Genomic DNA, 27,285 nt, shown 5'->3' with positions numbered 1-27,285 from the left:
AATCACCCACATGCGATTATACACGCCCCACGATTGTCCACAGTGTCCACAAGTATCCACAAATAATCCTTTCAGGCACTAACCACTATGCAATTAAATAAACACGTACCGCGATTATGTTATTCGTGAATGTCTACGTGTACGTGTATCACGATTCTTCCGAGTTACTTACGAATAAAACTGTTATTAATTTTTCAAATACACTTCAATTTAAAAATGTAATCAATCGTGGGGCGTGTATAATCGCATATGGGTGATTTTTGTTCACAACATTGTGTATTGGAATTGGCATTCACCCTTTCTCTGTGAAAATCTCGTCGGGCGAGTTTTGATATGCCCTTCTGGATTTTCATAAGACAGGTTGAATCTTATTCAACGTAAGGTGTTCGCATTCCCATAAGTGGACAAAAATCTAAGGCTGTCGATAATGTCGGTAAGCAGAATTTTTCATGCTGCGTGAGAACCACTAGCACTCGCCTGCCGCAACCGTCCGCGCGAACGCAGCTGTTTACCGGATTGTCATTCTACAGGCGGAACTTTAAATGTTAATAACTTTGCAACGAAGCCTCCATCAACAAATTAGTATTCTTGATTTTCGTCTTATTTTGGCCTCTACTATCGCTCATTAAAATTTTTGCTAGAGGTAGCCGAACACCCTGTATGTCCAAAATTGTTACATTTAAAACATTTTGGCCCCTTACCTTTATTTGGACAATTCTTAGCGTCGTATTCTAGCAATCCACACGAGTTGCAACGAGGCTTCTTTGTTTTAGCGGATGCCTCTTTCTTTTCTTTTACTTCTTCTTTCTTGCCATAGTTCAACTTCTTTCCAGCCTTTTCTTTCATTTTGTTGTATATTTCTAGATTAGCTTTCAATTCTTTTATTGTACGTGATTGATACATTAATTATGTACTCGATAAGGGCACCTTCTTCGACGTTACCTTCGCTGGCTATTTCGCGCTTCGCATATATGTATTGTCGTCCAGTTTTTTGAGACAATCTTTTCCGTTTATACAGTTTTGAATGTACCAAAGCACTATTTGTCTCCGTTTTAAATTCTTTTTCCAATCGGTTATGCAATTCTCCCCATGATCGGATACCTTCCTCTGCCGTAATAAATTATTTCGCTGACCCTCGTAGCATGTGTTTTGCGTAAATCAACATCTGTAGATCGTTCCATTGCAATAACGTACCCATGTCTTCGAAATCTTCGATCCATTTTTTGATAGGTAACTTATCGTCGCCTGTAAAATAAGGTACGGACTGCTCAACATATTTAATTGTAAAAATACTGGATTGTCCGCTGCACGCTTTTCTCGTCGATCTGCCTTTATATTGCTTGCTTTCGGCCTTATTAAATTCTTCGTCTTCACTTTCTGAGTCTTCCTCAGATTCTTCAGTTTCTTCTTCTATGTCATCCTTGCTTTTCATGTAGTTCTTTAATCTTTCTCTTAAATCTGCTTTTTTACCTGTCGCTTCCAGTCTCAGTTCGTTCAACCTTTTGCGTAGCTCACTGATTTTCATTTTATCGATTTCTTTGCCTTTTAATTTCTCTTCTTTCTGCGTCGCATCCTCGCTGGCCATTACGGTTTCTTCGCTGTCGTTATTTCCGTCGTCCGTTTTACCAATTTCCTTCTATTTTTTCACTCACAAGTCACTTTTATTTTCTTTTTTTTCCGATTCGCTGACACCACTGATTCGCCACTAAGTTTACTTTATCACTTTATCACTTTATGCCTTCATGGTTACTTCGTAGTATGACCGCTCGAACTTTTCCACTTTTAACCCGTTTTCTCGACTATCCTCTCGGCAGACGAGCCCCCATTTGTAGGATGTGGTAGAGAGGGGTGACGAAAAAACGGTTATCTAATCACTTAAATGAGAAACAATATTTAATGAGAATACAATAGGTGATCCGATGGCCTTCACACGTGCTTCTTCTTTGACTCCACCTTAGCGACTGACTCGTCGTGGACGAACAAGGACGATCGTCCACTGTCCTCACGCACACACACGGCATACGCGCTCCTGCGCGCACCTACTTTGTAACATTCCCTCATATATATTTAAACGAAATGTGTTATAGAAGCTCAGTTTATGTTTTAAAAAATGTCCATAAAAGCTTTTGACCATCAAAAAAGATATAAATTACTTCGCGAGCCATTATATCTGCGGAATGATATCGCCATTTTGAATTTGAAATTTTTGATTTCATATTCGATATCAGCAACCTCGGTAACCTTAAATTACCAAGTTTTATAAAGACTTGATGAAATCTAAAATTTTGACAGTTTTTCAAAGTTTTCTGCTCATCGTGCACCCATAAAATCTATCGTATGTGTTATTCTATCGTCCTTCCACGAGAAGAAGGCACAGAGTGTTTACATCCCCACTCTTGCTGCAATCCGCCGATTGGCTGTCACCGATCTTCGGCACCGTTTTCCATCGATACCTGTGAGCCAGCGGACTGCAACAGGAGGAGGAGTGGGGAATTGATTTACATAATATTTCACATTTCAGGAAATAATGGTATTCATTTCAAACCTTAAATATATTTAAATAATTATTTTACCTACGTATAGCTGAAAACTCTATAAGCAATAAAGTTTACAGTATTTATCGTGCATTAAAATCAAATTTTATATGTAAATATTACAGCACAATAAATATATTTAACCCATTAAAGATTGAGCAATAAAATAAAGCGATTTTTAATATATGTATTTACAAAACTTATGATCGTTTATTTATTTATAACAAAATTTTGTATTTATTGAACTTTTGAATTTCCAAAGCACAAACAACATTTCTATGGTTAAAAAAACACAAAATAATTTATCATAATACTAGTTTCTTCAAACAGAATAATATTGTGAAACTTGGTTGGAAAAAGAAATTGTGTCAAATAATTATTAAGCAAATCATTGGAATATCCTTTCGCAACACAACATTAAAAAATAGAATTCAATAATGTAAACTGACTAAAAAAAATAAAATAATGTCGTATTAATGCAACATTGGTCCTCAATGGGTTAAATTAAAATCGATGATTCATACTGAATGAATTTGTTTCTTTAAAATATTTTAAAAGTTACAATTATTGGTGCATGTTTAAATTAAAGTCTGTGAATGCTGGTAAAAAGATTACTTGTAAATTGAGAAAAACTTACGATGAGTGGAATACCGCCTCGAATACGTATTTGCTTTCTCGCTTTCCTAATTCGTGCGATGATGGCTATAGTTTCAGCAGCTAGAACCTTAACGGTAGTAAATAAACCATTAAATCATAGTAATTGTCAATTTAAATTTAAATAAATTAAAATTTTTCAAATTTTTGTGAGACTTTTTAATATTTTCGACAAGACAATACAGTATTTTCTCTATACTATAAACGACGCTCTCGGGGCTCAACGTTCGCCTATAGTGCAGACGAGAAACAATTCTTCATACTTTGTTGACGCTCACTGATGGTGGCAAGCGCAGAAAAGAATAGCGAGCATATGACAAACAGGGACTGAGCGCCCGAGCATCGCCGAATTCGCTTTCCTTTACTTCGTTTCGGTTCAGCTGCATCGAAACACAGGGAATGTTTACGGTAGTCTATACGGAATCGGTATTCTAGTTCTGACCTCTACCTCTCTTGACAGAGGTCACAGAATGAAATACTGATTCAGTATAGAATACCGTAAACATCGCCTGTGTTTCGATATAGTAGAGGACGTGAAGTGAACTGAGCGATGTAATGCTTTTGATCGTTTATTACATTGATAAATATCACTTGAATTGTATATCATATTTGGTGTCATTTTAATCAGAAAAGTGTCATGAATATGTTGATGGTAATGGTAAATATGTTAAATGTTTCAAAACGAGAAAAATGAAAATAAAAAACTTTTATTATTGCACTAGTGTTGTCTTACTAATAATTTGAACCCGTATCGTGTTACAATGTTCGATGACGGTCCGCCGAGCGCGCCGTTATGAGAATCGCTCATATGAAGTGGGATACAGAGTGGGGATGCGACATTTGACTACATCATGAGCAAGTTTCTCGCTTGTATAGGTAAAACATTGTAGCTGTACAATTTTAATATAAATGTATATTGAGTAAATAAAAAACTAACTTGAATATCCCTAGCCGGATGCTTCAATATTTGAATCAACGGTGTTACAATACCAAGATCGATTAGGTACCGCCGCATTTCTGTGGAACTTGCAATTTGGAGCAATACTGATAGTGAACCATTTTGACATTTTATATTTTTGGTCTCAAGAAGATTCACTAAAATTTCCAGACCTCCCATCCCTTGAATGGCTTTCTGTATTATCTATTTTCATAAAAACATATTATAATCCTATAGTTCAGCAAGAGAAAAGAGTAAAAATTCGTTTGTAGGTAGAATAGATCTAATAAAATGATTGCACTAAATTTTCAAGTATAAATTCCAGAGAAATTTTAAAATAGAAAATCAATCATTGGAAAATCATTTTTAGATAAAAAAAATTAAAATTAAACACAGAATATTAATCAAGTTTAATAAATACTTTTATTAAAAAGGGGAAGCAAGTAATATTTGTAATACAATAAAACTTTCATTATCTGTGCTTTCGAAGAAATATTATAAATGAGACATAAATTAATAATATTCTATGTCTTAATCAACTATGTTGCGTTTTTAATTTAATATAATAGAATTCCCATTATTTAAAATAATAGAAAAACACGATTGCTTAGTTTAAGAAGTTTTTGAATACTATATCACTAACTTTTTTTATATTAATCATTTTATATTTAAAATAATAATAATAAAATAATTCACAAGCAATACCCTTAAAAGTATTTAAATCTCAATTTTGAACTAAAACCCCATGTTTCCTAATAAAGATATACACTGGCATGCAAAATTTAGGGAACACTAAATTTTCATCGAAAAATTGCTGATATCTAAAGTGTGATAAGTTCGTAACAAAGCATCATACAACAATCATTCGGAAGTCGTTTTAAAGCTTAGAGCTTCTATTTTCAGAATCCTCTAGCAGTTTTCTCCAGAGTCATTTCTGCGTCACGTGGGAGGGTGGAAAAGCGAGGATATTTTTTTTTTTAAATTGTTCGATTTCAAACGACTGTACAGTCGCTTGAAACTGGCTTGTACTGCCGGCGGCACATTTCTCATTCAAAGTACAATAAAATGGCTAAAAAAAAAATCGTACATTAATTTTTGAGGGGTCGTTATAAAGGGGAGTCTTCAGCCCTCAAACCCGTGATGATTGTACTATACAGTGGTTTGAAATCGAACAATTTTTGAAAAAAGAACCCTCGCTTCTCCACCCTCCCACGTGACGTAGAAATTACCCTGGAGAAAACTGCTACAGTATTCTGAAAATAGAGGCTTCAAGCTTTAAAACGACTTCAGAGTAATTGTTGTATGATGTTTTGTTACAAAGTTATCATACTTTAAATATCAGCAATTTTTCGATGAAAGTGTTCCCTAAATTTTGCACGCCAGTATATTTTATTTTTTAAGTTATTAACTGTTACTACATCATTTTAACGTTTTTATTATTCATATTTAGTTTATGTAATAAATAATTTTTTACCATCCGAATAGTGGAGGTTTGTATAATAGAACTTATACTGTATTTCTGCCATCTTTTTCGATTTAAACACTTTTAATAACAAATGTTGGAAATAAAGAAAACGCACACTTTTAATAGTTAAAGAAATATTATCTTTATACAAATTAAACGTAGTATAAAGAAATAGTAATATTCTAAATAGCAATTTAGTATAAAAAATAAATTGTTAAAGATTTCACAAAAAAGAAAAGAAATATACTGTTGTATAAGGTTTAGGCATATTTAAACACAATCATTATAGGCCAAAACTAAAGATATATATTATAGAATTACACAGATGGAGGTTACAAAAAAAAACTAAACTACATAACGTTCTTGGTCGGACTGCAAACGTGCCACACGTCCGCGCACAAAACCTCAACTCAGTGTGGCCAGATCGGGCATAATTGAGCAGTGTGGCCAGATCTGGCATAATTGAGTGCATCGAAATCGGCAACAGTGACGACGAACTTCCTTAGCGTCTAACGGAATGGTGGGGATAGCAGGCATACACTACCGCACGAGCCACGTGTACGTGAGCTCGGCACTTCGCACAACTTCGGCAAATCGATAAAGAACGCTAGTGTGAGCCTTTCCTTCATGCTCTTGTAAAAGAGAAACAGCTGAAATACGACCTCGCGTTAATCGGCATACGATTCCAAGTCTCGACTGCCCCAGCATTTTTACTTTCCGACCTATATGTAAGGTATAAGGAAAATAAAGTATCATAATGAAAAAAAATTTTGATTTTTTTTTAGCGGAAATACACGTTTTGGGACCCCCTGATCATATTGTGACTATTGAAAAAAAAGACATTTTTTTTGTTCCTCAACGACTAACAATAAGTGAATTGGAATAACGAAAAAAATATTTCGAAATTTTTTTTTAGCGGAAATACACGTTTTAGGACCCCCTCATCATATTGTGACTACTACAAAAAAACATATTTTTTTTCTGTTCCTATGCTATTGACATGATTGCGTCTAAACGGCTGAATGAATTTAAATGAAACTTAACATTTAAGTTTTATGTTCTCGTTTTAAGGTCTCATTATATTTTAAGCGTGATCAGTTCCCATATAATGATGATTATACGTCTGTAGTTTTATAATTATTTCGATACATATACATCATTTGTAACAAATTTTTAAAGCGATTTATATAAATCTGTGGCGCTGCTTCGCTGCGGGTAGGGGATCTCGTGAGAATTCGTAGGAGGACAGAAAAGGAAAGGAGGGGGCGCGTTTCGTCCGGGCCTGCCAGTGGACTCATCAGTAAGGCTTTCTAGCAGGCCCTGCCTTAGACGACTGGGATATTGGGAAGTCGTTCGAGGAGTGTATATATAGCAACGGAGGGGTCGGTCGAGCGCTTGTGAGAGCGCGACCCCTCTGGTGGCGAGCATGGGAGGCGACGCCACATTACCCCCCTGCCAGTGCTAACGATACCGGATTAAGTCTACTATTTACAGGACTTATCGAATACTATGTACATTATCTACAGTTGTTCCGTTCCTCTGGGACTTGTCGTCGTCGTGTCTTCGTATAGCGCCTCTATCTCGATTGACGATCATCACTGGAGATTTTTCTGATCCTGGCTAGAACTTCGATTCTATTGCGCCGTAGGATATGCGTGCTTTCTGCTGCTGCGTGGTCGTTCTCTGATCGTCTGGCGCGGCGAGTCGTTCTCGTGCCTTGCGCTGCTGAAGTCATCGAGCGTATATGCTGCTGTCCTACCTGTGGCCCCACTATGCGTGCTATTGCTGCTTGCTTTTGAATCCTGCCAATCTGTCTCCTCCTGGAGACGACGGCCTCGTCAGGTAGATTTGGTCAGGACCGAGCGATCGAGTGAACGAAAGGCCACCTTAGGAGAGGGATTACGAAAGAGCTATTTGCTAGTACGATTAGACACGGTTGTTCGGCGCTGCCTCCTTCGTCCTACGCTGCGTGCGGGTCTGCGGTTTCCTGGAAAATTCTCGAGCTGCTTCCTAGTTGTCCAATTCATCGTCCGGGTCACCAATTGTGGCGCTGCTTCGCTGCTGTTAGGGAACTCGTGGGAATTCGTAGGAGGACAGAAAAGGAAAGGAGGGGGCGCGTTTCGTCCGGGCCTGCCAGTGGACTCATCAGTAAGGCTTTCTAGCAGGCCCTGCCTTAGACGACTGGGATATTGGGAAGTCGTTCGAGGAGTGTATATATAGCAACGGAGGGGTCGGTCGAGCGCTTGTGAGAGCGCGACCCCTCTGGTGGCGAGCATGGGAGGCGACGCCACAAATCTTAAGAAGGATTAAGATCAAATATACTTTTCTCCTATCTTTCCTAGACAGGAAAAATTAAACGAAATCTTATGCCTTGCATACCTACCTAAACCACATAAAAAACGTATTCCACAAATATTTTAGAATAATGTTGTTCAAAGCAGTCTTACTCGTAAAGGGTTAATTAAGGGTTAATTAAAATGAAAAACCACTCTTAGCCAGTACCGTGCACGCTACAGAAATAGATTACTACTGACTTTTCTCACTATGTTTTTTAATAACCGTATCAAATTGTTACACACAATCAAATGTTATATATTTGACTTAACTTTACATAACAAAATAATTGTAACGATAGGTAAAACAATAAGGTGCACGCTACCGTTCAATGGAAACCACGGGAAGGTGGTGGTCACTTCCATCAGGAGGGAAATGTAAAAAATTGTTATTTCTTTGTAACATTATCACATGCCATATATTAGAACGTCTATATTCTTCTTTCCTTTTTTTTTGATTCCCCTCTAAATTCATTTCTGCAAAATGAAATATATTAAATTGACCTCTATACAGGGTGTCCCGTAAATAGTGTAAGAAACGGAAATGGGGGGTAGGTGAGACAATTCTAAGCAACAATTTCCTTTGCAAAAATGTCGGATGGGGCTTCGTTTTTGAATTATTAACGAAAAACACTGACCAATCACGGCGCTCGCCTTCCGCGCGCTCAGGGCCGTCCGACCTCGGAGAGCCACCGCGCCGGGTAGGTAGCAAGATGCGCGTTGAAAATACATCGAGGAACGAGTACAAATAATTAAAAATACTACCACTGCAACTGTTACCTAATTCGTGAATTACTACGTAATTAGTACGTAAATTACTAAATGGAATTTACTTTTTATTAATTATTTGTATTCGCTGTTTCCAAGGAAGAAGGAATAAAATCTCGGAATTTTTAGAAAATTAACCCTTCGCACCCGAGTGACGCTTCTCGCCAGAGTGTTTTAAAATTAAAATAAGAATTATTATCAGAAAATTAAAATAAATACGGTAAGAACCATTTGTAACCGTTTGTTATTAAAAACTGTACTGAAAAAGCAGACTGGATTTCTGCGTACCGAAACATTCCTCGAATGCAAAGGGTTAATAGAGAAATAATTGAAATTCGACTTACCCATTCATTTGCAAGTTGACCTACTGCGCTGACAATAGGGCCCGGCCAATGCACCGCTGTCGATCACGGCAAGGTCGAAGACCCGAACGAAAATCAGCTGATGGGCCAGCCCGGTCACTGTACCTGCTTCTCACCCCGAAAACACTTCACAGCACGGTCACTAACAATTTTCACTTTCACTTTTCACTTTCGCATACCGATGCGTTCCGTTGCACCCTTCTTCGATTGTTGCTTCTTCCTGGGTTGATAACGGTGCCTGGATGTTGCTCCCTCCTGAATTGTTGTTGCTCCCTGAATTGTTGTTCCTTCCTGGATTGTTGCTTCTTCGAACCTTGCTCCCTTCAGGATTGTTGTTCTTTTTCGCTGGGATAATGGGCACGATACGTGCGGGCGGCTTTCTTCGCGTTCCCCTTGGACTCCGCGAAAACGAAGAACGTATGATAATACTCGGCGTTTACGCGTTCCATCGCGTGCGTCCGCTTCTGTTCAGAAACGCGTAGGTTCTGTGAAAAATTTTGACTGACAAATTGCATTTCCCTCCCCGAAAAAGTTCCAGGTAAGGCAACCTATTGTCGCGCGATTCGGAATTACCTGCGATCGGCGAACGTGCAGACCATGCTTTTGCCGTGTATCGCACAAAGCCAAACGTCTCTTCGGCTAGTTGACCCTGGCGGAGTTATTTTTTTATTACTGCAAAACTGCCGCAAATGTTTGCTGCTAACCGTGCGTTCGACTCTTCTATTCGAATTTTTATGATTCACCGTGAATATTTTTGTACACAAAACATATTTAATTGTACAACAAAAATATTTAACGAAAATATTAAAAAATATTTCTTCTTGGAATTTTTATTTCAGAAATAAAAACTAGAAGAAATATTATTTAATATTTATGTTAAATATTTTTGTTTTTTGTTGCTCCAATATTTTTTATTATCGCATATTATCTATTATGTAACTGCCTCCTTCTTTGTGGATTATTTTTTATAAACAATACCTTTTTATTTTATACTCTTAAAATTTAAAAGCATGGAATTTTTCATGGTATATTCTTCTTTCTTTTTTACAACAAATTTTCCATGAAAAAATATTCACGGTGAATCATAAAAATTCGAATAGAAGAGTCGAACGCACGGTTAGCAGCAAACATTTGCGGCAGTTTTGCAGTAATAAAAAAATAACTCCGCCAGGGTCAACTAGCCGAAGAGACGTTTGGCTTTGTGCGATACACGGCAAAAGCATGGTCTGCACGTTCGCCGATCGCAGGTAATTCCGAATCGCGCGACAATAGGTTGCCTTACCTGGAACTTTTTCGGGGAGGGAAATGCAATTTGTCAGTCAAAATTTTTCACAGAACCTACGCGTTTCTGAACAGAAGCGGACGCACGCGATGGAACGCGTAAACGCAGAGTATTATCATACGTTCTTCGTTTTCGCGGAGTCCAAGGGGAACGCGAAGAAAGCCGCCCGCACGTATCGTGCCCATTATCCCAGCGAAAAGGAACAACAATCCTGAAAGGAGCAAGGTTCGAAGAAGCAACAATCCAGGAAGGAACAACAATTCAGGAGGGAGCAACATCCAGGCACCGTTATCAACCCAGGAAGAAGCAACAATCGAAGAAGGGTGCAACGGAACGCATCGGTATGCGAAAGTGAAAAGTGAAAGTGAAAATTGTTAGTGACCGTGCTGTGAAGTGTTTTCGGGGTGAGAAGCAGGTACAGTGACCGGGCTGGCCCATCAGCTGATTTTCGTTCGGGTCTTCGACCTTGCCGTGATCGACAGCGGTGCATTGGCCGGGCCCTATTGTCAGCGCAGTAGGTCAACTTGCAAATGAATGGGTAAGTCGAATTTCAATTATTTCTCTATTAACCCTTTGCATTCGAGGAATGTTTCGGTACGCAGAAATCCAGTCTGCTTTTTCAGTACAGTTTTTAATAACAAACGGTTACAAATGGTTCTTACCGTATTTATTTTAATTTTCTGATAATAATTCTTATTTTAATTTTAAAACACTCTGGCGAGAAGCGTCACTCGGGTGCGAAGGGTTAATTTTCTAAAAATTCCGAGATTTTATTCCTTCTTCCTTGGAAACAGCGAATACAAATAATTAATAAAAAGTAAATTCCATTTAGTAATTTACGTACTAATTACGTAGTAATTCACGAATTAGGTAACAGTTGCAGTGGTAGTATTTTTAATTATTTGTACTCGTTCCTCGATGTATTTTCAACGCGCATCTTGCTACCTACCCGGCGCGGTGGCTCTCCGAGGTCGGACGGCCCTGAGCGCGCGGAAGGCGAGCGCCGTGATTGGTCAGTGTTTTTCGTTAATAATTCAAAAACGAAGCCCCATCCGACATTTTTGCAAAGGAAATTGTTGCTTAGAATTGTCTCACCTACCCCCCATTTCCGTTTCTTACACTATTTACGGGACACCCTGTATACTGCTATTCATTCAATAGAACTTTATTTCTAATTATTGCCTTTTAAAAACCTATGGGAACTGGGCTATATATATCTACGTCCTTTCTTCGTCCGGGCATTTCAACGGCCCATCGATGCGCGAGCAGTATAAACAAAACACTATCGCCACGTGCTCGAGCCACTGCTGTTTCTCTTGAGTCAGTTGAATTCGGTCGACGAGGACGAACAACAGGAGAAATTTAAAGGTACGTGCCGTAGGTCATTCTGAGACATTTAAATTGAAAAAAAGCTTTCGCGTAGGTATTCTGTAATTTTCTGTTCTTTCGCTTTTCTGCTTTTATATCATGGAAACGGTTGTGAAATCGAAGAATAAGTGTAAGCGCGGTTTTTTATCTTCATGGATAAATGATCATAGATTTAAATCATGGATACGTGCAGTACCCCATGATAGAAGTCGTTTTTATTGTACTTTATGCAATAAGTCTTATTCTTGCGGTTTCTCAAACGTGTATAGACACGGAGAATCTGGGTGTCATAAAAAAAATAGTACTTCTAAAAGGACTTTTATGCCTCAATGGCTTGAGAATGATTATTTCAAGCCATGGTTGCATAAAGTCGACGGCGACCCTTATTCATGGTTCTGTTCAGTTTGCAACAAACAATTTTCATGTCGATTATCGACGATCTATAATCATGCAGATTCTCAGTGTCACATTGAGAATTATAAAAAGAGTAACGATAACGCAGACAATTTGAATAATAATTTTACGACGCAATCCGAAGAATCGCCTCTGTCGTTGGATGAAAGGATAAAATCTGGATTCTTGAAGTTTTCAAAGACATTGGGCAAGATCCTGATGTCTTGAAACATATGTCGTTCGGTCGAACAAAGTGTTCAAATATTATATCAAACGTTTTGTATCCTTTAGAAACAAAACGTATTTCTAGTGTTTTACAAAACACTAAATTTTCTATTTATATTGACGAAACATCCGACTCGACCAACAAGAAATGGATGACGTTTCTTGTTCGTTATGTTGCACCCGAGACTTTGGATGTTCGAACGGAATTGGTAGAATTATTACATCTTGATGCCAGAAATTGTGGCGCAGATAATTTATTTAAAACATTTGAAATTGCCATGATAGAAAGAGAAATTCCGTTCGAAAATATTGTCGCGTTGTCATGTGACAACGCTGCTGTCATGACAGGGCGACACTCGTCCTTTATGACAAAGCTTGCAACAAAATGCAGGGACAAATTTTTGACTCTCCGCTGTCCGTGTCATCTGTCTGCAATGGTAGTGCGCGAAGCGTGCAATACCATTCCAGACATGTGCGAGGAGTTGTTACGAAAAGTAGCAACTTTCATATACAGTAGTCCCAAACGTTCGGCTATATTCCGCGAATTTCAGCAATGTTTTCAAACAACCGACAAAAAAATTTTAAAATTGTGTTCTACGCGATGGTTATCGCATTATACATCCGTAGTTACACTTTTAGAGAATTGGGACTCTGTATTGCTTTTTTTGCAAGAATTGACAATAAGCGAGAAATCAGAGTCCGGGGAACGTCTGTTAATCTCGATGCAAAATCCAGAGGCCAAAGCATATCTTTATTTTCTAAATTACGCTCTTGAGTTTTTTTATAAATTTAGCATTTTCTTTCAAACTCAAGAGACAAGAATTCATTTGCTTCAAAAGACTGCGGCAGAACTTTTATGCGATATATTACTCAATTTTCTGAAACCGCAGCTTTTGAAACACATGGATTTAGTAAGAATGATGAATTTTTCTGTATTCGAAAATCAACTCCCATTTAATAGTATAAATTTAGGAACAGAGTGTCTTAATTTTCTGCATCAACTGAATGCAGAAGGCAAGTCCGACATCGTAGAAACCGTAAGGAAAAATTGTTTAATGTATCGATTGCCAATCGATGACGAATTTCTTAGCAACTTGTATGTTTTTGAACCCACTTTTATATTAAATGATACAAATAGAGACATTTCCTTCAGAAATGTTCTCTTAATCGCTAAGAAATTCGGCGGTTTCGACGAAGAAGGACTGCAAACAGAATGGTCAGTATTGCCTTTGGAATTTACAACGAAAGGTAGACAGACGCTTATCGAGATGAAATTCGATGGTTTGTGGAAAACAATTTTATTAACGCGAAATTTGGACTATAAAATTAAATTTCCTGAATTGATGAAATTAGTAAATACAATTAGATCACTTCCAAATTCCAATGCCGATGCAGAAAGATTGTTTTCCATGTTACCTGACATAAAAACAAAGAAACGGAATAAACTTTCTTCGGCCAGCGTCAACTCTATTTGCGTTGTGAAATCTTCGTTGAAGGCGCAGAGGGAAAACTCTCAACCCATGGAGGTATATGACGATCATCTAGCTCTATTGTATTCCAAAAATTTATATCATAGATTTGCTAAGAAGCAAAAGTGTAATTTAAGATTAAACGCAACATATGACAATAACTTTGAGAATTTTCCCGCTACGTCATATGACGAAAATTAAGGTACCGATTTACTACAGAGCTTTTCTCTAGAGAGATTTCTCTCTCCAGAGAAAAGCTCTTTAGTAAATTCGTACTATTAGGCTGCAATGACAGTATAAACGTTTTCATGCGACGTCGCGGTAGACTGGTCTTGTTACGTCAACGGTACCGCGACGTAGGCGCAACAAGGTGTGATGCATGTATGTGCCATAACGTCACGCGAAAGCGCTTACACTGCAACCGCAGTCTTGTTAGTGATGTCCAAAATATTTTTTTTTGGACATCGCTAATATGTAAATAGTCGTTCAATTTGTCTCGCGTTGTTACTTTTTTTACGTATTTCGCTTGTTGTAAATACTATTCTGCTTGCTCTAACTATCATTTTTTTTCTTCATTTATTTGCTTATATTTTGCCGTATATTTTTAGTTAGTGAAATTGCTTGCTGTAGATAGTGTGGCTATGACGTAGAATGTCGCGCCTTGTTACACTTACGTCACGGTACCGTAAGAGTAACAATGCACGACATAACGTGCCAGCTTAATCGCAAACGTCCTATCCCGACATCCCATCCTTTGGAAATGTAAACAATTATATCATTTTTCCATTTTTATGGCTCGTGTGTATATTAATAAAAATTAATGCATTCACGAGTTAGTTTTTCATTATATTGTAATTTCATTACATTAATAAAAACATTTTAATATACGGCATGTGATAATGTTACAAAGAAATAACAATTTTTTACATTTCCTTCCTGATGGAAGTGACCACCACCTTCCCGTGGTTTCCATTGAACGGTAGCGTGCACGTTATTGTTTTACCTATCGTTACAATTATTTTGTTATGTAAAGTTAAGTCAAATATATAACATTTGATTGTGTGTAACAATTTGATACGGTTATTAAAAAACATAGTGGGAATAGTCAGTAGTAATCTATTTCTGTAGCGTGCACGGTACTGGCTAAGAGTGGTTTTTCATTTTAATTAACCCTTAATTAACCCTTTACGGGTAAGACTGCTTTGAACAACATTATTCTAAAATATTTGTGGAATACGTTTTTAATGTGGTTTAGGTAGGTATGCAATGCATAAGATTTCGTTTAATTTTTCCTTTCTAGAAAAGATAGGAGAAAAGTATATTTGATCTTAATCCTTCTTAAGATTTATATAAATCGCTTTAAAAATTTGTTACAAGTGATGTATATGTATCGAAATAATTATAAAACTAAAAACGTATAATCATCATTATATGGGAGCTGATCACGCTCAAAATCTAATGAGACCTTGAAACGAGAACATACAACTTAAATGTTAAGTATCATTGAAATTCGTTCAGCCGTTTAGATGCAATCATGTCAATAGCATAGGAACAAAAAAAAAATATGTTTTTTTGTAGTAGTCACAATATGATGAGGGGGTCCTAAAACGTGTATTTCCGCTAAAAAAAAATTTCGAAATTTTTTTTCCATTATGATACTTTATAAATTTCCTTATACCTTACATAGGTCGGAAAGTAAAAATGCTGGGACAGTCGAGGCATGGAATCGTATGCCACTTATCGCGAGGTCGTATTTCAGTTGTTTTGTCTTTTACAAGAGCAAGAAGGAAAGGCTCACACTAACGTTCTTTATCGATTTCCCGAAGTTGTGCGCAAGCGCCGAGCTCACGTACACGTGGCTCGTGCGGTAGCATATGCCTGCTATCCCCACCACTCCATTAGACGCTAAGGAAGTTTGTCGTCACTGTTGTCGATTTCGATGCACTCAATTATGCCAGATCTGGCCACACTGTAATTGAGTGCATCGAAATCGACAACAGTGACGACGAACTTCCTTAGCGTCTATCGGAATGGTGGGGATAGCAGGCATACACTATCGCACGAGCCACGTGTACGTGAGCTCGGCACTTCGCACAACTTCGGGAAATCGATAAAGAACGATAGTGTGAGCCTTTCCTTCTTGCTCTTGTAAAAGACAAAACAACTGAAATACGACCTCGCGATAAGTGGCATACGATTCCAATTCTCGACTGCCCCAGCATTTTTACTTTCCGACCTATATGTAAGGTATAAGGAAATTTATAAAGTATCATAATGAAAAAAAATTTTGAAGTTTTTTTTTAGCGGAAATACATGTTTTAGGACCCCCTCATCATATTGTGACTACTACAAAAAAACATATTTTTTTTTTGTTCCTATGCTATTGACATGATTGCGTCTAAACGGCTGAATGAATTTCAATGAAACTTAACATTTAAGTTTTATGTTCTCGTTTTAAGGTCTCATTATATTTTAAGCGTGATCAGCTCCCATATAATGATGATTATACGTCTGTAGTTTTATAATTATTTCGATACATACACATCATTTGTAACAAATTTTTAAAGCGATTTATATAAATCTTAAGAAGGATTAAGATCAAATATATTTTTCTCCTATCTTTCCTAGACAGGAAAAATTAAACGAAATCTTATGCCTTGCATACCTACCTAAACCACATAAAAAACGTATTCCACAAATATTTTAGAATAATGTTGTTCAAAGCAGTCTTACTCGTAAAGGGTTAATTAAGGGTTAATTAAAATGAAAAACCACTCTTAGCCAGTACCGTGCACGCTACAGAAATAGATTACTACTGACTTTTCCCACTATGTTTTTTAATAACCGTGTCAAATTGTTACACACAATCAAATGTTATATATTTGACTTAACTTTACATAACAAAATAATTGTAACGATAGGTAAAAGAATAACGTGCACGCTACCGTTCAATGGAAACCACGGGAAGGTGGTGGTCACTTCCATCAGGAGGGAAATGTAAAAAATTGTTATTTCTTTGTAACATTATCACATGCCATATATTAGAACGTCTATATTCTTCTTTCCTTTTTTTTGATTCCCCTCTAAATTCATTTCTGCAAAATGAAATATATTAAATTGACGTCTATATGCTGCTATTCATTCAATAGAACTTTATTTCTAATTATTGCCTTTTAAAAACCTATGGGAACTGGGCTATATCTACGCGATGGTTATCGCATTATACATCCGTAGTTACACTTTTAGAGAATTGGGACTCTGTATTGCTTTTTTTGCAAGAATTGACAATAAGCGAGAAATCAGAGTCCGGGGAACGTCTGTTAATCTCGATGCAAAATCCAGAGGCCAAAGCATATCTTTATTTTCTAAATTACGCTCTTGAGTTTTTTTATAAATTTAGCATTTTCTTTCAAACTCAAGAGACAAGAATTCATTTGCTTCAAAAGACTGCGGCAGAACTTTTATGAGATATATTACGCAATTTTCTGAAACCGCAGCTTTTGAAACACATGGATTTAGTAAGAATGATGAATTTTTCTGTAGTCGAAAATCAACTCTCATTTAATAGTATAAATTTAGGAACAGAGTGTCTTAATTTTCTGCATCAACTGAATGCAGAAGGCAAGTCCGACATCGTAGAAACCGTAAGGAAAAATTGTTTAATGTTTTATATTACAGCTGCAAACGAAATTCGTCATCAATTGGCAATCGATGACGAATTTCTTAGCATGTTGTATGTTTTTGAACCAACTTTTATATTAAATGATACAAATAGAGACATTTCCTTCAGAAATGTTCTCTTAATCGCTAAGAAATTCGGCGGTTTCGACGAAGAAGGACTGCAAACAGAATGGTCAGTATTGCCTTTGGAATTTACAACGAAAGGTAGACAGACGCTTATCGAGATGAAATTCGATGGTTTCTGGAAAACAATTTTATTAACGCGAAATTTGGACTATAAAATTAAATTTCCTGAATTGATGAAATTAGTAAATACAATTAGATCACTTCCAAATTCCAATGCCGATGCAGAAAGATTGTTTTCCATGTTACCTGACATAAAAACAAAGAAACGGAATAAACTTTCTTCGGCCAGCGTCAACTCTATTTGTGTTGTGAAATCTTCGTTAAAGGCGCAGAGGGAAAACTCTCAACCCATGGAGGTAGATGACGATCATCTAGCTCTATTGTATTCCAAAAATTTATATCATAGATTTGCTAAGAAGCAAAAGTGTAATTTAAGATTAAACGCAACATATGACAATAACTTTGAGAATTTTCCCGCTACGTCATATGAGGAAAATTAAGGTACCGATTTACTACAGAGCTTTTCTCTAGAGAGATTTTTCTCTCCAGAGAAAAGCTTTATAGTAAATTCGTACTATTAGGCTGCAATAACAGTATAAACGTTTTCATGCGACGTAGGCGCAACAAGGTGTGATGCATGTATGTATGTGCCATAACGACACGCGAAAGCGCTTACACTGCAACCGCAGTCTTGTTAGTGATGTCCAAAATATTTTTTTTTGGACATCGCTAATATGTAAATAGTCGTTCAATTTGTCTCGCGTTGTTACTTTTTTTACGTATTTCGCTTGCTGTAAATACTATTCTGCTTGCTCTAACTATCATTTTTTTTCTTCATTTATTTGCTTATATTTTGCCGTATATTTTTAGTTAGTGAAATTGCTTGCTGTAGATAGTGTGGCTATGACGTAGAATGTCGCGCCTTGTTACACTTACGTCACGGTACCGTAAGAGCAACAATGCACGACATAACGTGCCAGTTTAATCGCAAACGTCCTATCCCGACATCCCATCCTTTGGAAATGTAAACAATTATATCATTTTTCCATTTTTATGGCTCGTGTGTATATTAATAAAAATTAATGCATTCACGAGTTAGTTTTTCATTATATTGTAATTTCATTACATTAATAAAAACATTTTAATATACGGCATGTGATAATGTTACAAAGAAATAACAATTTTTTACATTTCCCTCCTGATGGAAGTGACCACCACCTTCCCGTGGTTTCCATTGAACGGTAGCGTGCACGTTATTCTTTTACCTATCGTTACAATTATTTTGTTATGTAAAGTTAAGTCAAATATATAACATTTGATTGTGTGTAACAATTTGATACGGTTATTAAAAAACATAGTGGGAAAAGTCAGTAGTAATCTATTTCTGTAGCGTGCACGGTACTGGCTAAGAGTGGTTTTTCATTTTAATTAACCCTTAATTAACCCTTTACGAGTAAGACTGCTTTGAACAACATTATTCTAAAATATTTGTGGAATACGTTTTTTATGTGGTTTAGGTAGGTATGCAAGGCATAAGATTTCGTTTAATTTTTCCTGTCTAGGAAAGATAGGAGAAAAATATATTTGATCTTAATCCTTCTTAAGATTTATATAAATCGCTTTAAAAATTTGTTACAAATGATGTGTATGTATCGAAATAATTATAAAACTAAAAACGTATAATCATCATTATATGGGAGCTGATCACGCTTAAAATAGAATGAGACCTTAAAACGAGAACATAAAACTTAAATGTTAAGTTTCATTGAAATTCATTCAGCCGTTTAGACGCAATCATGTCAATAGCATAGGAACAAAAAAAAAATATGTTTTTTTGTAGTAGTCACAATATGATGAGGGGGTCCTAAAACGTGTATTTCCGCTAAAAAAAAACTTCAAAATTTTTTTTCATTATGATACTTTATAAATTTCCTTATACCTTACATATAGGTCGGAAAGTAAAAATGCTGGGGCAGTCGAGACTTGGAATCGTATGCCACTTATCGCGAGGTCGTATTTCAGTTGTTTTGTCTTTTACAAGAGCAAGAAGGAAAGGCTCACACTATCGTTCTTTATCGATTTCCCGAAGTTGTGCGAAGTGCCGAGCTCACGTACACGTGGCTCGTGCGATAGTGTATGCCTGCTATCCCCACCATTCCGTTAGACGCTAAGGAAGTTCGTCGTCACTGTTGTCGATTTCGATGCACTCAATTATGCCCGATCTGGCCACACTGCCTCAACTGGCGTGCAGCCACTCTTGCCAACTCACAATGGCTGCCAACTTATATCTGTAACATTCCTCCCTCATGGCTGCATGTCGGTTTCACAGAAAGTACAGACCTAAGTTATTACTATGTTTAACTATCTTTTCCTTGGCCAGAGCTTTCGTCAGCAAATCCGTTGTTAAATGCTCCGATTTTACATTATTATTTAATAGTTCCTGTTTGATGAAATGATATTTTCTACTTATGTGCCGGGTTCTATTTGTTACCTTACTTCTCATTACCCATTCCATTGCAACTCTACTATCTGTTTCTAATACTTTTTCACATTCTTGCACTCGTACTCCTAGACTTTCTAATAGTCCTTGTACGCAACTTAATGTCTGCTCTCCTTCACACATTGCTACAATTTCAAACTTACATGTTGATAATACTACTAGTTTCTGCTTATTGCTTTTGCAAGTTATTCCTCCAAATTTTGTTACGTATCCACTAAATGACTTTGCATCTTCCGTACTATTCCAACTAGCATCAGTGCTTAAACATATCTCATTATTATATCTCTTATTACTTACCGTAAATGCAATATCTGGCCTTGTTCCTATTGCTAGATACATCAAAGATCCCAACATCTCCTGGAATATTATGCTGTCTACCTCTTGGAAATCTTGATGTTCATCCAAATTCTGTTGAGTATCCATCGATGTCAGCGTTGGCCTTGAATCTTGTAAACCATACTTTTGGAGAATTTCTTCAATATACTCCACTTGCGATAACTCTATCCCTTCTCCGCCTTCTTGTATTCGTATATTTAAAAACCTCTTTTCTTTTATTTCCTTCAATTCAAAATATTTTCCCAATTTTCGCATTTCTTCATCGACTGCATGTTCGCTTGTTCCTAACAACAGGCAGTCGTCTACGTATAGGCCTGAGGTGGTTGCGTGTGAGGATAAGAATGGGTCTTAAATGCAATCGCAAAGTTCGCCTTGTATTCTTTATTCTGAAGGTGTTGTTCACTGGGTGTCGTGGCGAAGACTGACTTCTGTACAAAATAATTTTTTCCTCGAACTCTTTGCAGTCGCCTAATTGGTTCAACCGATGCGTCGAAGTTAACCAATTAAGCATCTTGCAATTCCGAAGTCACCGCCTACTCCTTGCGCCCTTGACGCGCTTTTTGGGAAAGGCGATGTGACCCGGTGGGGGTAGCTTTGTCGACGGAAGTTTGGCAATGCAGCGGAATTTCCTCCAAGTCCAGGCCTGGTGATGTCACCCGCCGAGGGTCGCTTGACCTGGCGTTGCAGCCCTTCGGAAATCCCTGGTTTATGACATGTGCAATATGCCACTGAGGCCGTTAGAAATCTTCGACGAAAAACATGCTGGCTAATAAAACTCGTAAGAAACGGCTTTCTCAAAAGTGGCCTTTTCGACTTTGCTTGTCGTAAGCCACGCTAGCATTTGCACGCCAAATGTTTCTTTTGTTGTGCGAGCTAGCCACTACAGGCTCATGATTACGACACTGCCCTGCTTTTTTTGGATATACAGGGTGGTCCACGCAATTGTTTCAAGTCATAACTCCGTTATTATCGCATTTACTTAAAAATGCCAAAGGAGAAAGATAAATGGTTCGATGAGCATTATATCTGTAGGCCTTTAAATTTTTTTTAGATGCAGCAGTGCATGTGCAATTAACAATTGCATCATTTCTTTAAATTGAAATGTATATTTTTGTTTACACAGATCGATTCTTCTGTTCATTCTACGTAAAAAATGATTAGGGTACCATGGCAAAAAAATTATTAGATCTCGAGATATTTTCAAAAAATGTCTTTATTGAAGAAGATACTCAAACACTTCATGACTATGTTGTAAAGGTAAACAACCTTTCGACATTGTTATCATAACAGAAACTAATTTGTACGAGTAAGCATTTCATCATTCAGTAGCAATTCACATACCGTAACTCGAGTACGAAAACTAAGAATTTGAAAAAGTGCGGTTTCTAAAAAATAAGTTTTGCAATAACGTTATCGCAACAAATACATCAATACGATGGCCAGCCCGTTCACCTGATTTAAGTCCCCTTGACTTTTTTCTGTGGGGTTATTTGAAAGATAGAATTTATTCAAATCCCATAGATTCTGTAGAGAATCTGAGAGAAAGAATCATACTGGAATGTGCAGCAATAACTGCAGATAATTTAAACGCAATTATGCAAACAATAAAAAAATGTTATCAGAAATGTTTAGAATGTAATGGAGAAGCGTTTGAGCATCTTCAATAAAGACATTTTTTGAAAATATCTCGAGATCTAATAATTTTTTTGCCATGGTACCCTAATCATTTTTTACGTAGAATGAACAGAAGAATCGATCTGTGTAAACAAAAATATGCATTTCAATTTAAAGAAATGATGCAATTGTTAATTGCACATGCACTGCTGCATCTAAAAAAAATTTAAAGGCCTACAGATATAATGCTCATCGAACCATTTATCTTTCTCCTTTGGCATTTTTTCGTAAATGCAATAATAACGAAGTTATGATTTGAAACAATTGCGTGGACCACCCTGTATACCCACGGGTCCTCTTCAATTCTTTTCCACCCCTCTTTGATTAATGTATCATTTATCTTCTTATTCTAATAATGTCCCGATTGCGGGAGTCCATGTATGCTCTTCTTTAAACGGCATACTTTCCCTAAATCTTTCTCAAAACCCGGCGGTTGCTCCATATATAGGGTCTTCGGCTACCTATGGCAAAAATTTTAATGAGCGATAGTAGAAGCCAAAATAAAACGAAAATAAAGAATACTAATTTGTTGATGGAGGCTTCGTTGCAAAGTTATTAACATTTAAAGTTCTGCCTGTAGAATGACAACCCGCTAAACAGCTGCGTTCGCGCGGACGGTTGCGGCAGGGCAGTGCTAGTGGTTCTCACGCAGCATGAAAAATTCTGCTTACCGACATTATCGACAGCCTTAGATTTTTGTCCACTTATGGGAATGCGAACACTTTACGTTGAATAAGATTCAACCTGTCTTATGAAAATCCAGAAGGGCATATCAAAACACGCCCGACGAGATTTTCACAGAGAAAGGGTGAATGCCAATTCCAATACACAATGTTGTGAACAAAAATCACCCACACGCGATTATACACGCCCCACGATTGTCCACAGTGTCCACAAGTATCCGCAAATAATCCTTTCAGGCACTAACCACTATGCAATTAAATAAACACGCACCGCGATTATGTTATTCGTGAATGTCTACGTATACGTGTATCACGATTCTTCCGAGTTACTTACGAATAAAACTGTTATTAATTTTTCAAATACACTTCAATTTAAAATTGCAAACAGGAATTTAATAAGTATTCGCTGATTGTTTATATCACTGTATTTCTAACATGGTACTTAATACATAACTGAATCAAATATGTTTAAAATGTGTCGCGTGAACTAGCTTGACTGATACTGATTTACGACTGACTAGCTGGCCGAACACGTGCCGATGCTGCTCTTTGCCACCGCTGAGTGTGAGAGAGATAAGCGAGGCGAGTGACGTAGAATCGGGGTCCTGTTCGGCATTTGTTTCTCTGAACCTCGTCGATCGATGGCACAGTCAGCTGCTAGTATTGTTACCTTGTTCGACGTGAACGTAAATCGATGCGAAAATTTCATTTATCCTGCGATTCCTTTTTACATTTTTAAATTGAAGTTGAATTTTGAAAAATTAATAACAGTTTTATTCGTAACTCGGAAGAATCGTGATACACGTACACGTAGCCATTCACGAATAACATAATCGCGGTGCGTGTTTATTTAATTGCATAGTGGTTAGTGCCTGAAAGGATTATTTGTGGATACTTGTGGACACTGTGGACAATCGTGGGGCGTGTATAATCGCGTGTGGGTGATTTTTGTTCACAACATTGTGTATTGAAAGTGTCATTCACCCTTTCTCTGTGAAAATCTCGTCGGGCGAGTTTTGATACGCCCTTCTGGATTTTCATAAGACAGGTTGAATCTTATTCAACGTAGTGTTCGCATTCCCATAAGTGGACAAAAATCTAAGGCTGCCGATAATGTCGGTAAGCAGAATTTTTCATTCTGCATGAGAACGACTAGCACTGGCCTGTCGCAACCGTCCGCGCGAATGCAGCTGTTTAGCGGGTTGTCATTCTACAGGCGGAACTTTAAATGTTAATAACTTTGCAACAAAGCCTCCATCAACAAATTAGTATTCTTGATTTTCATCTTATTTTGGCCTCAACTATCGCTCATTAAAATTTTTGCCATAGGTAGCCGAACGCCCTGTATACTACCTCCTCTAATTGTCCATATAGATATACGGACCTTACATCGTATTGTTTAATTTTTAGTTTTTGCATGGCTGCCATTGCTAACAATGCTCTTGCACTGCCCAATTTTAGTACTGGAGCAAAAGACTCCTTATAATGTACCCCTGGCTTCTGGTTGCACCCTACAGCTATCAACCGAGCCTTATACTCTATCTTCTTTCCATTCTTTTCTCTTTTTGTTGTGAATACCCATCTGCTCCTCACTGGCTTCACTCCCTTTATTCTGAGTACTAGATCCCAGACCTCATGTCTTTCCATATTTGCTAATTCATTTTCCATCGCATGAACCCATTCTCTTTTGTTGTTTCCTTCCAAGGCATCCTTGTAGTTATTAGGTACAGACTCGTTTTGGATCGTTAGATTCGCTTTCTGTAATTTCTCTTGTATTCTTCTCGATCTTCTTGCTCCTTCCTCTCGAAGCTTTTTCTCTCGTTCCTCCTTAGCCTGTAACATTGCCACCTGTTCTTCAGCATATGTTCTTCTTCCCTTCCGTTCTTCTTTAGCTGGCTCTGCCATTTGCTCAAACGTCTCTTCTTCCTGTGGCAGATTTTCTTGTTCATTCATGCTTTCTCTCTCAGTTTGCATTTCTTCTCCACGACCATCTAATCGCTCGTGCACTCCTATTTCCATCCCGCCAATTGATATTTCTATTCCCCTATCTTCCTGCTTCTCCAGCATTTCAGAGCCTTTTGCGTCCTCATTGAATTTTACTGTTCTAGCTACCTTTATTTTTCCATCTCTGTGATCATATATCCTGTACCCCTTTGGGACGTCTATGGTTGATGTCCATTTCATTTCTCTTGTGGTGTCATGTCTGTACACTCGCGCGTTATTGTTATATTTTTTAAGTATGCTGCCGTTACGGCTCCTTCCATCCAAAACTTTCCCGGTAGCTTCGCATCTATCAGCATTGTTCTAGTCCTCTCTATTATGTTCCTATTTGCTCGTTCGGCAACCCCATTGCTTTGCGGGTTATATGGTATAGTCTTTTAATGATTAATCCCCATCTTGCTAAAGTTTTCCTTAAATCGGCTATTTACGAATTCTTTTCCATTATCCGATCGAACTTTCTTTACTTTGGCTCCTAATTCCTTTTCATATCTTCTAACATATTCCGTGAAATATTCATACGTGTCTGCCTTGTTCGTCATGGAGTAAACCTTATCATATTTGCTATATTCATCAACTATTACAAATAAATACCTGGATCCTCCTAGCGATTGTACTGGTATTGGCCCACACATCAATATGTAGGAGTTCCAATGGACTCTTGGCTTGTGCATGCCATACCCGTGCATTTGGCTACTGGGTGAGTTTACTCATTGTGCACGATTCACATAATTCCAACTTTCCTGGTTCAAAATCGAGGTGTCTGACTGAGCCATTAGACCTCATCTTGTCCAAAAATTCTTCGCATATATGCCCTAGTCGTCGCATTTGCAATGCCAGTGCATTTTCCAGTCTTCCGATTGCTTCCTTGTTGCTTCTGAATCTTGTTCATTACTCAATAAACAACTATTTTTCGGTTTTGCCATAAATATAAACATTCCATTTCTCTCTAGTAGTTTACTTATCATCTCTTCTGACGAATCAACAACTATGGCCATGCCATTTTCAAATATCACCTTGTTGCCTTCATTAATTAGTTTACTCACTGATAATAGGTTGGCTCTTAAACGAGGTACATATAGGACATCCTTAATTTTTATTGTTTCCTCTTGTCCATTTATCATTTTTACGATTCTTATATCACCTATCGCTTCTGCTTCCAATGATCTATTGGTCTCTGCTACATCTATGTTAGTCCTGTATTCTCTAATGTTTGTCATATACTTGATATTTGGGGTCATGTGAGCAGTTGATCCTGAATCAAGTGTCCACTCTTCCATCTTGTTTTCTTTTCCCATTGTTGATATATAACTACCCTTCTCTTTCACCTGAAATGTATGCTCATTTCTTGGTGCAGTAGCTATATTCCCTTGTTCTCTTCTGATATTAAAAATTCTACCTCTATAATCAGGTCTACTATTATTTGAATTATTGTTGTACTTGCCTCTATTACCTATTGGCTGTGAGGTTCTCCCATTCCGATAGTAATATTTTGCTATATGCCCTATTTTCCCACACACAAAACACTCAGAGGGTTCTTTGTAATGATAGCGCTTGGTCATCCTATATACCTTTCCGTCTCTACTATTTCCAGCTGCTTGTCCCTCTGTTTCTCGACTCACTCTACATTCCTCTGCTTCTAATTTTAGTGATCTTTGGGCCCTAAGCACTATCACCACTCTTTTATATTTTGTATGCAGTCCTCTTTCCAGGTGGTATGTTACTTCCCTATCTTCAATGGGATACCCTATACTGGCACTTCTTGACACAATGTTCTTAGCCCTTGTTATGTAATCCTTGACCAATTCCCCATTATTCATTTTTATGTTCTGTAATTCTAGACCTATATCTATGTGTAGCTCTATGGTACTTTCCACATGTATTCTCTTTAATTCTTCCCACAACCTCCTTGCTGATTCTTCTGTTAAAAATAACCCTGCCTGGTCCTCACTTAATGTCATAATAATTATTTCAAACACCTCGTCGTTTTTCCTTTACCACGTGGTTCTTCGTTTCCCAGCGACGGATTCAGGGTTTTCATCTTCTGGCGGTTCATCACCCTCAATTATTTCTCGAAATAGTTCACGAGCTTTTAGCACTGATTTTACTTTTAACGCCCACGTATGGTAATTCTTCCCATTTAACAACTCAATTTTACTGAGCGAGATACCTGTTCCATCAGCCATTGTTCCAATCTCTTTTTTTTTCCTTCTTCGCCATATGCCTTTCCTAACCTCTACAACACTTTTCACTTTTAAATAATTATACTCAAGCCTAACCACGCTCTGCTACCAATTGTTGTATAAGGTTTAGGCATATTTAAACATAATCATCGTAGGCCAAAAACAAAAATATATGTTATATAATTACACAGATGGAAGTTACAAAAAAAAACTAAACTACATAACGTTATTGGTCGGACAGCAAGTGTGCCACACCGTGTGGCACTCAACCGGCGTGCAGCCACTCTTGTCAACTCACAATGGCTGCCAACTTA

At 37.4% G+C, this 27,285-nt stretch overlaps 1 protein-coding gene across 1 annotated transcript in view; it reads right to left on the bottom strand.

Moving 5' to 3' along the window:
- Nucleotides 1-27,285, bottom strand: part of LOC122399674 (armadillo repeat-containing protein gudu) — a 307,238-nt gene that overhangs the window by 265,640 nt on the left and 14,313 nt on the right. The window contains exons 3-4 of the mRNA XM_043400525.1: nucleotides 4,126-4,329; nucleotides 3,172-3,258 (exon numbers count right to left, since the gene is read on the bottom strand). Of these exons, the coding sequence (XP_043256460.1) occupies nucleotides 3,172-3,258; nucleotides 4,126-4,329 (291 nt within the window). The remainder of the gene's footprint in view (nucleotides 1-3,171; nucleotides 3,259-4,125; nucleotides 4,330-27,285) is intronic.

This window comes from Colletes gigas, unplaced genomic scaffold, assembly GCF_013123115.1.
Source record: "Colletes gigas isolate AHSC1104 unplaced genomic scaffold, ASM1312311v1 Colletes_gigas_Sc00014, whole genome shotgun sequence".
Taxonomy (NCBI): Eukaryota; Metazoa; Arthropoda; class Insecta; order Hymenoptera; family Colletidae; genus Colletes; species Colletes gigas.
This window is presented reverse-complemented; position numbering and strand designations above follow the sequence as displayed.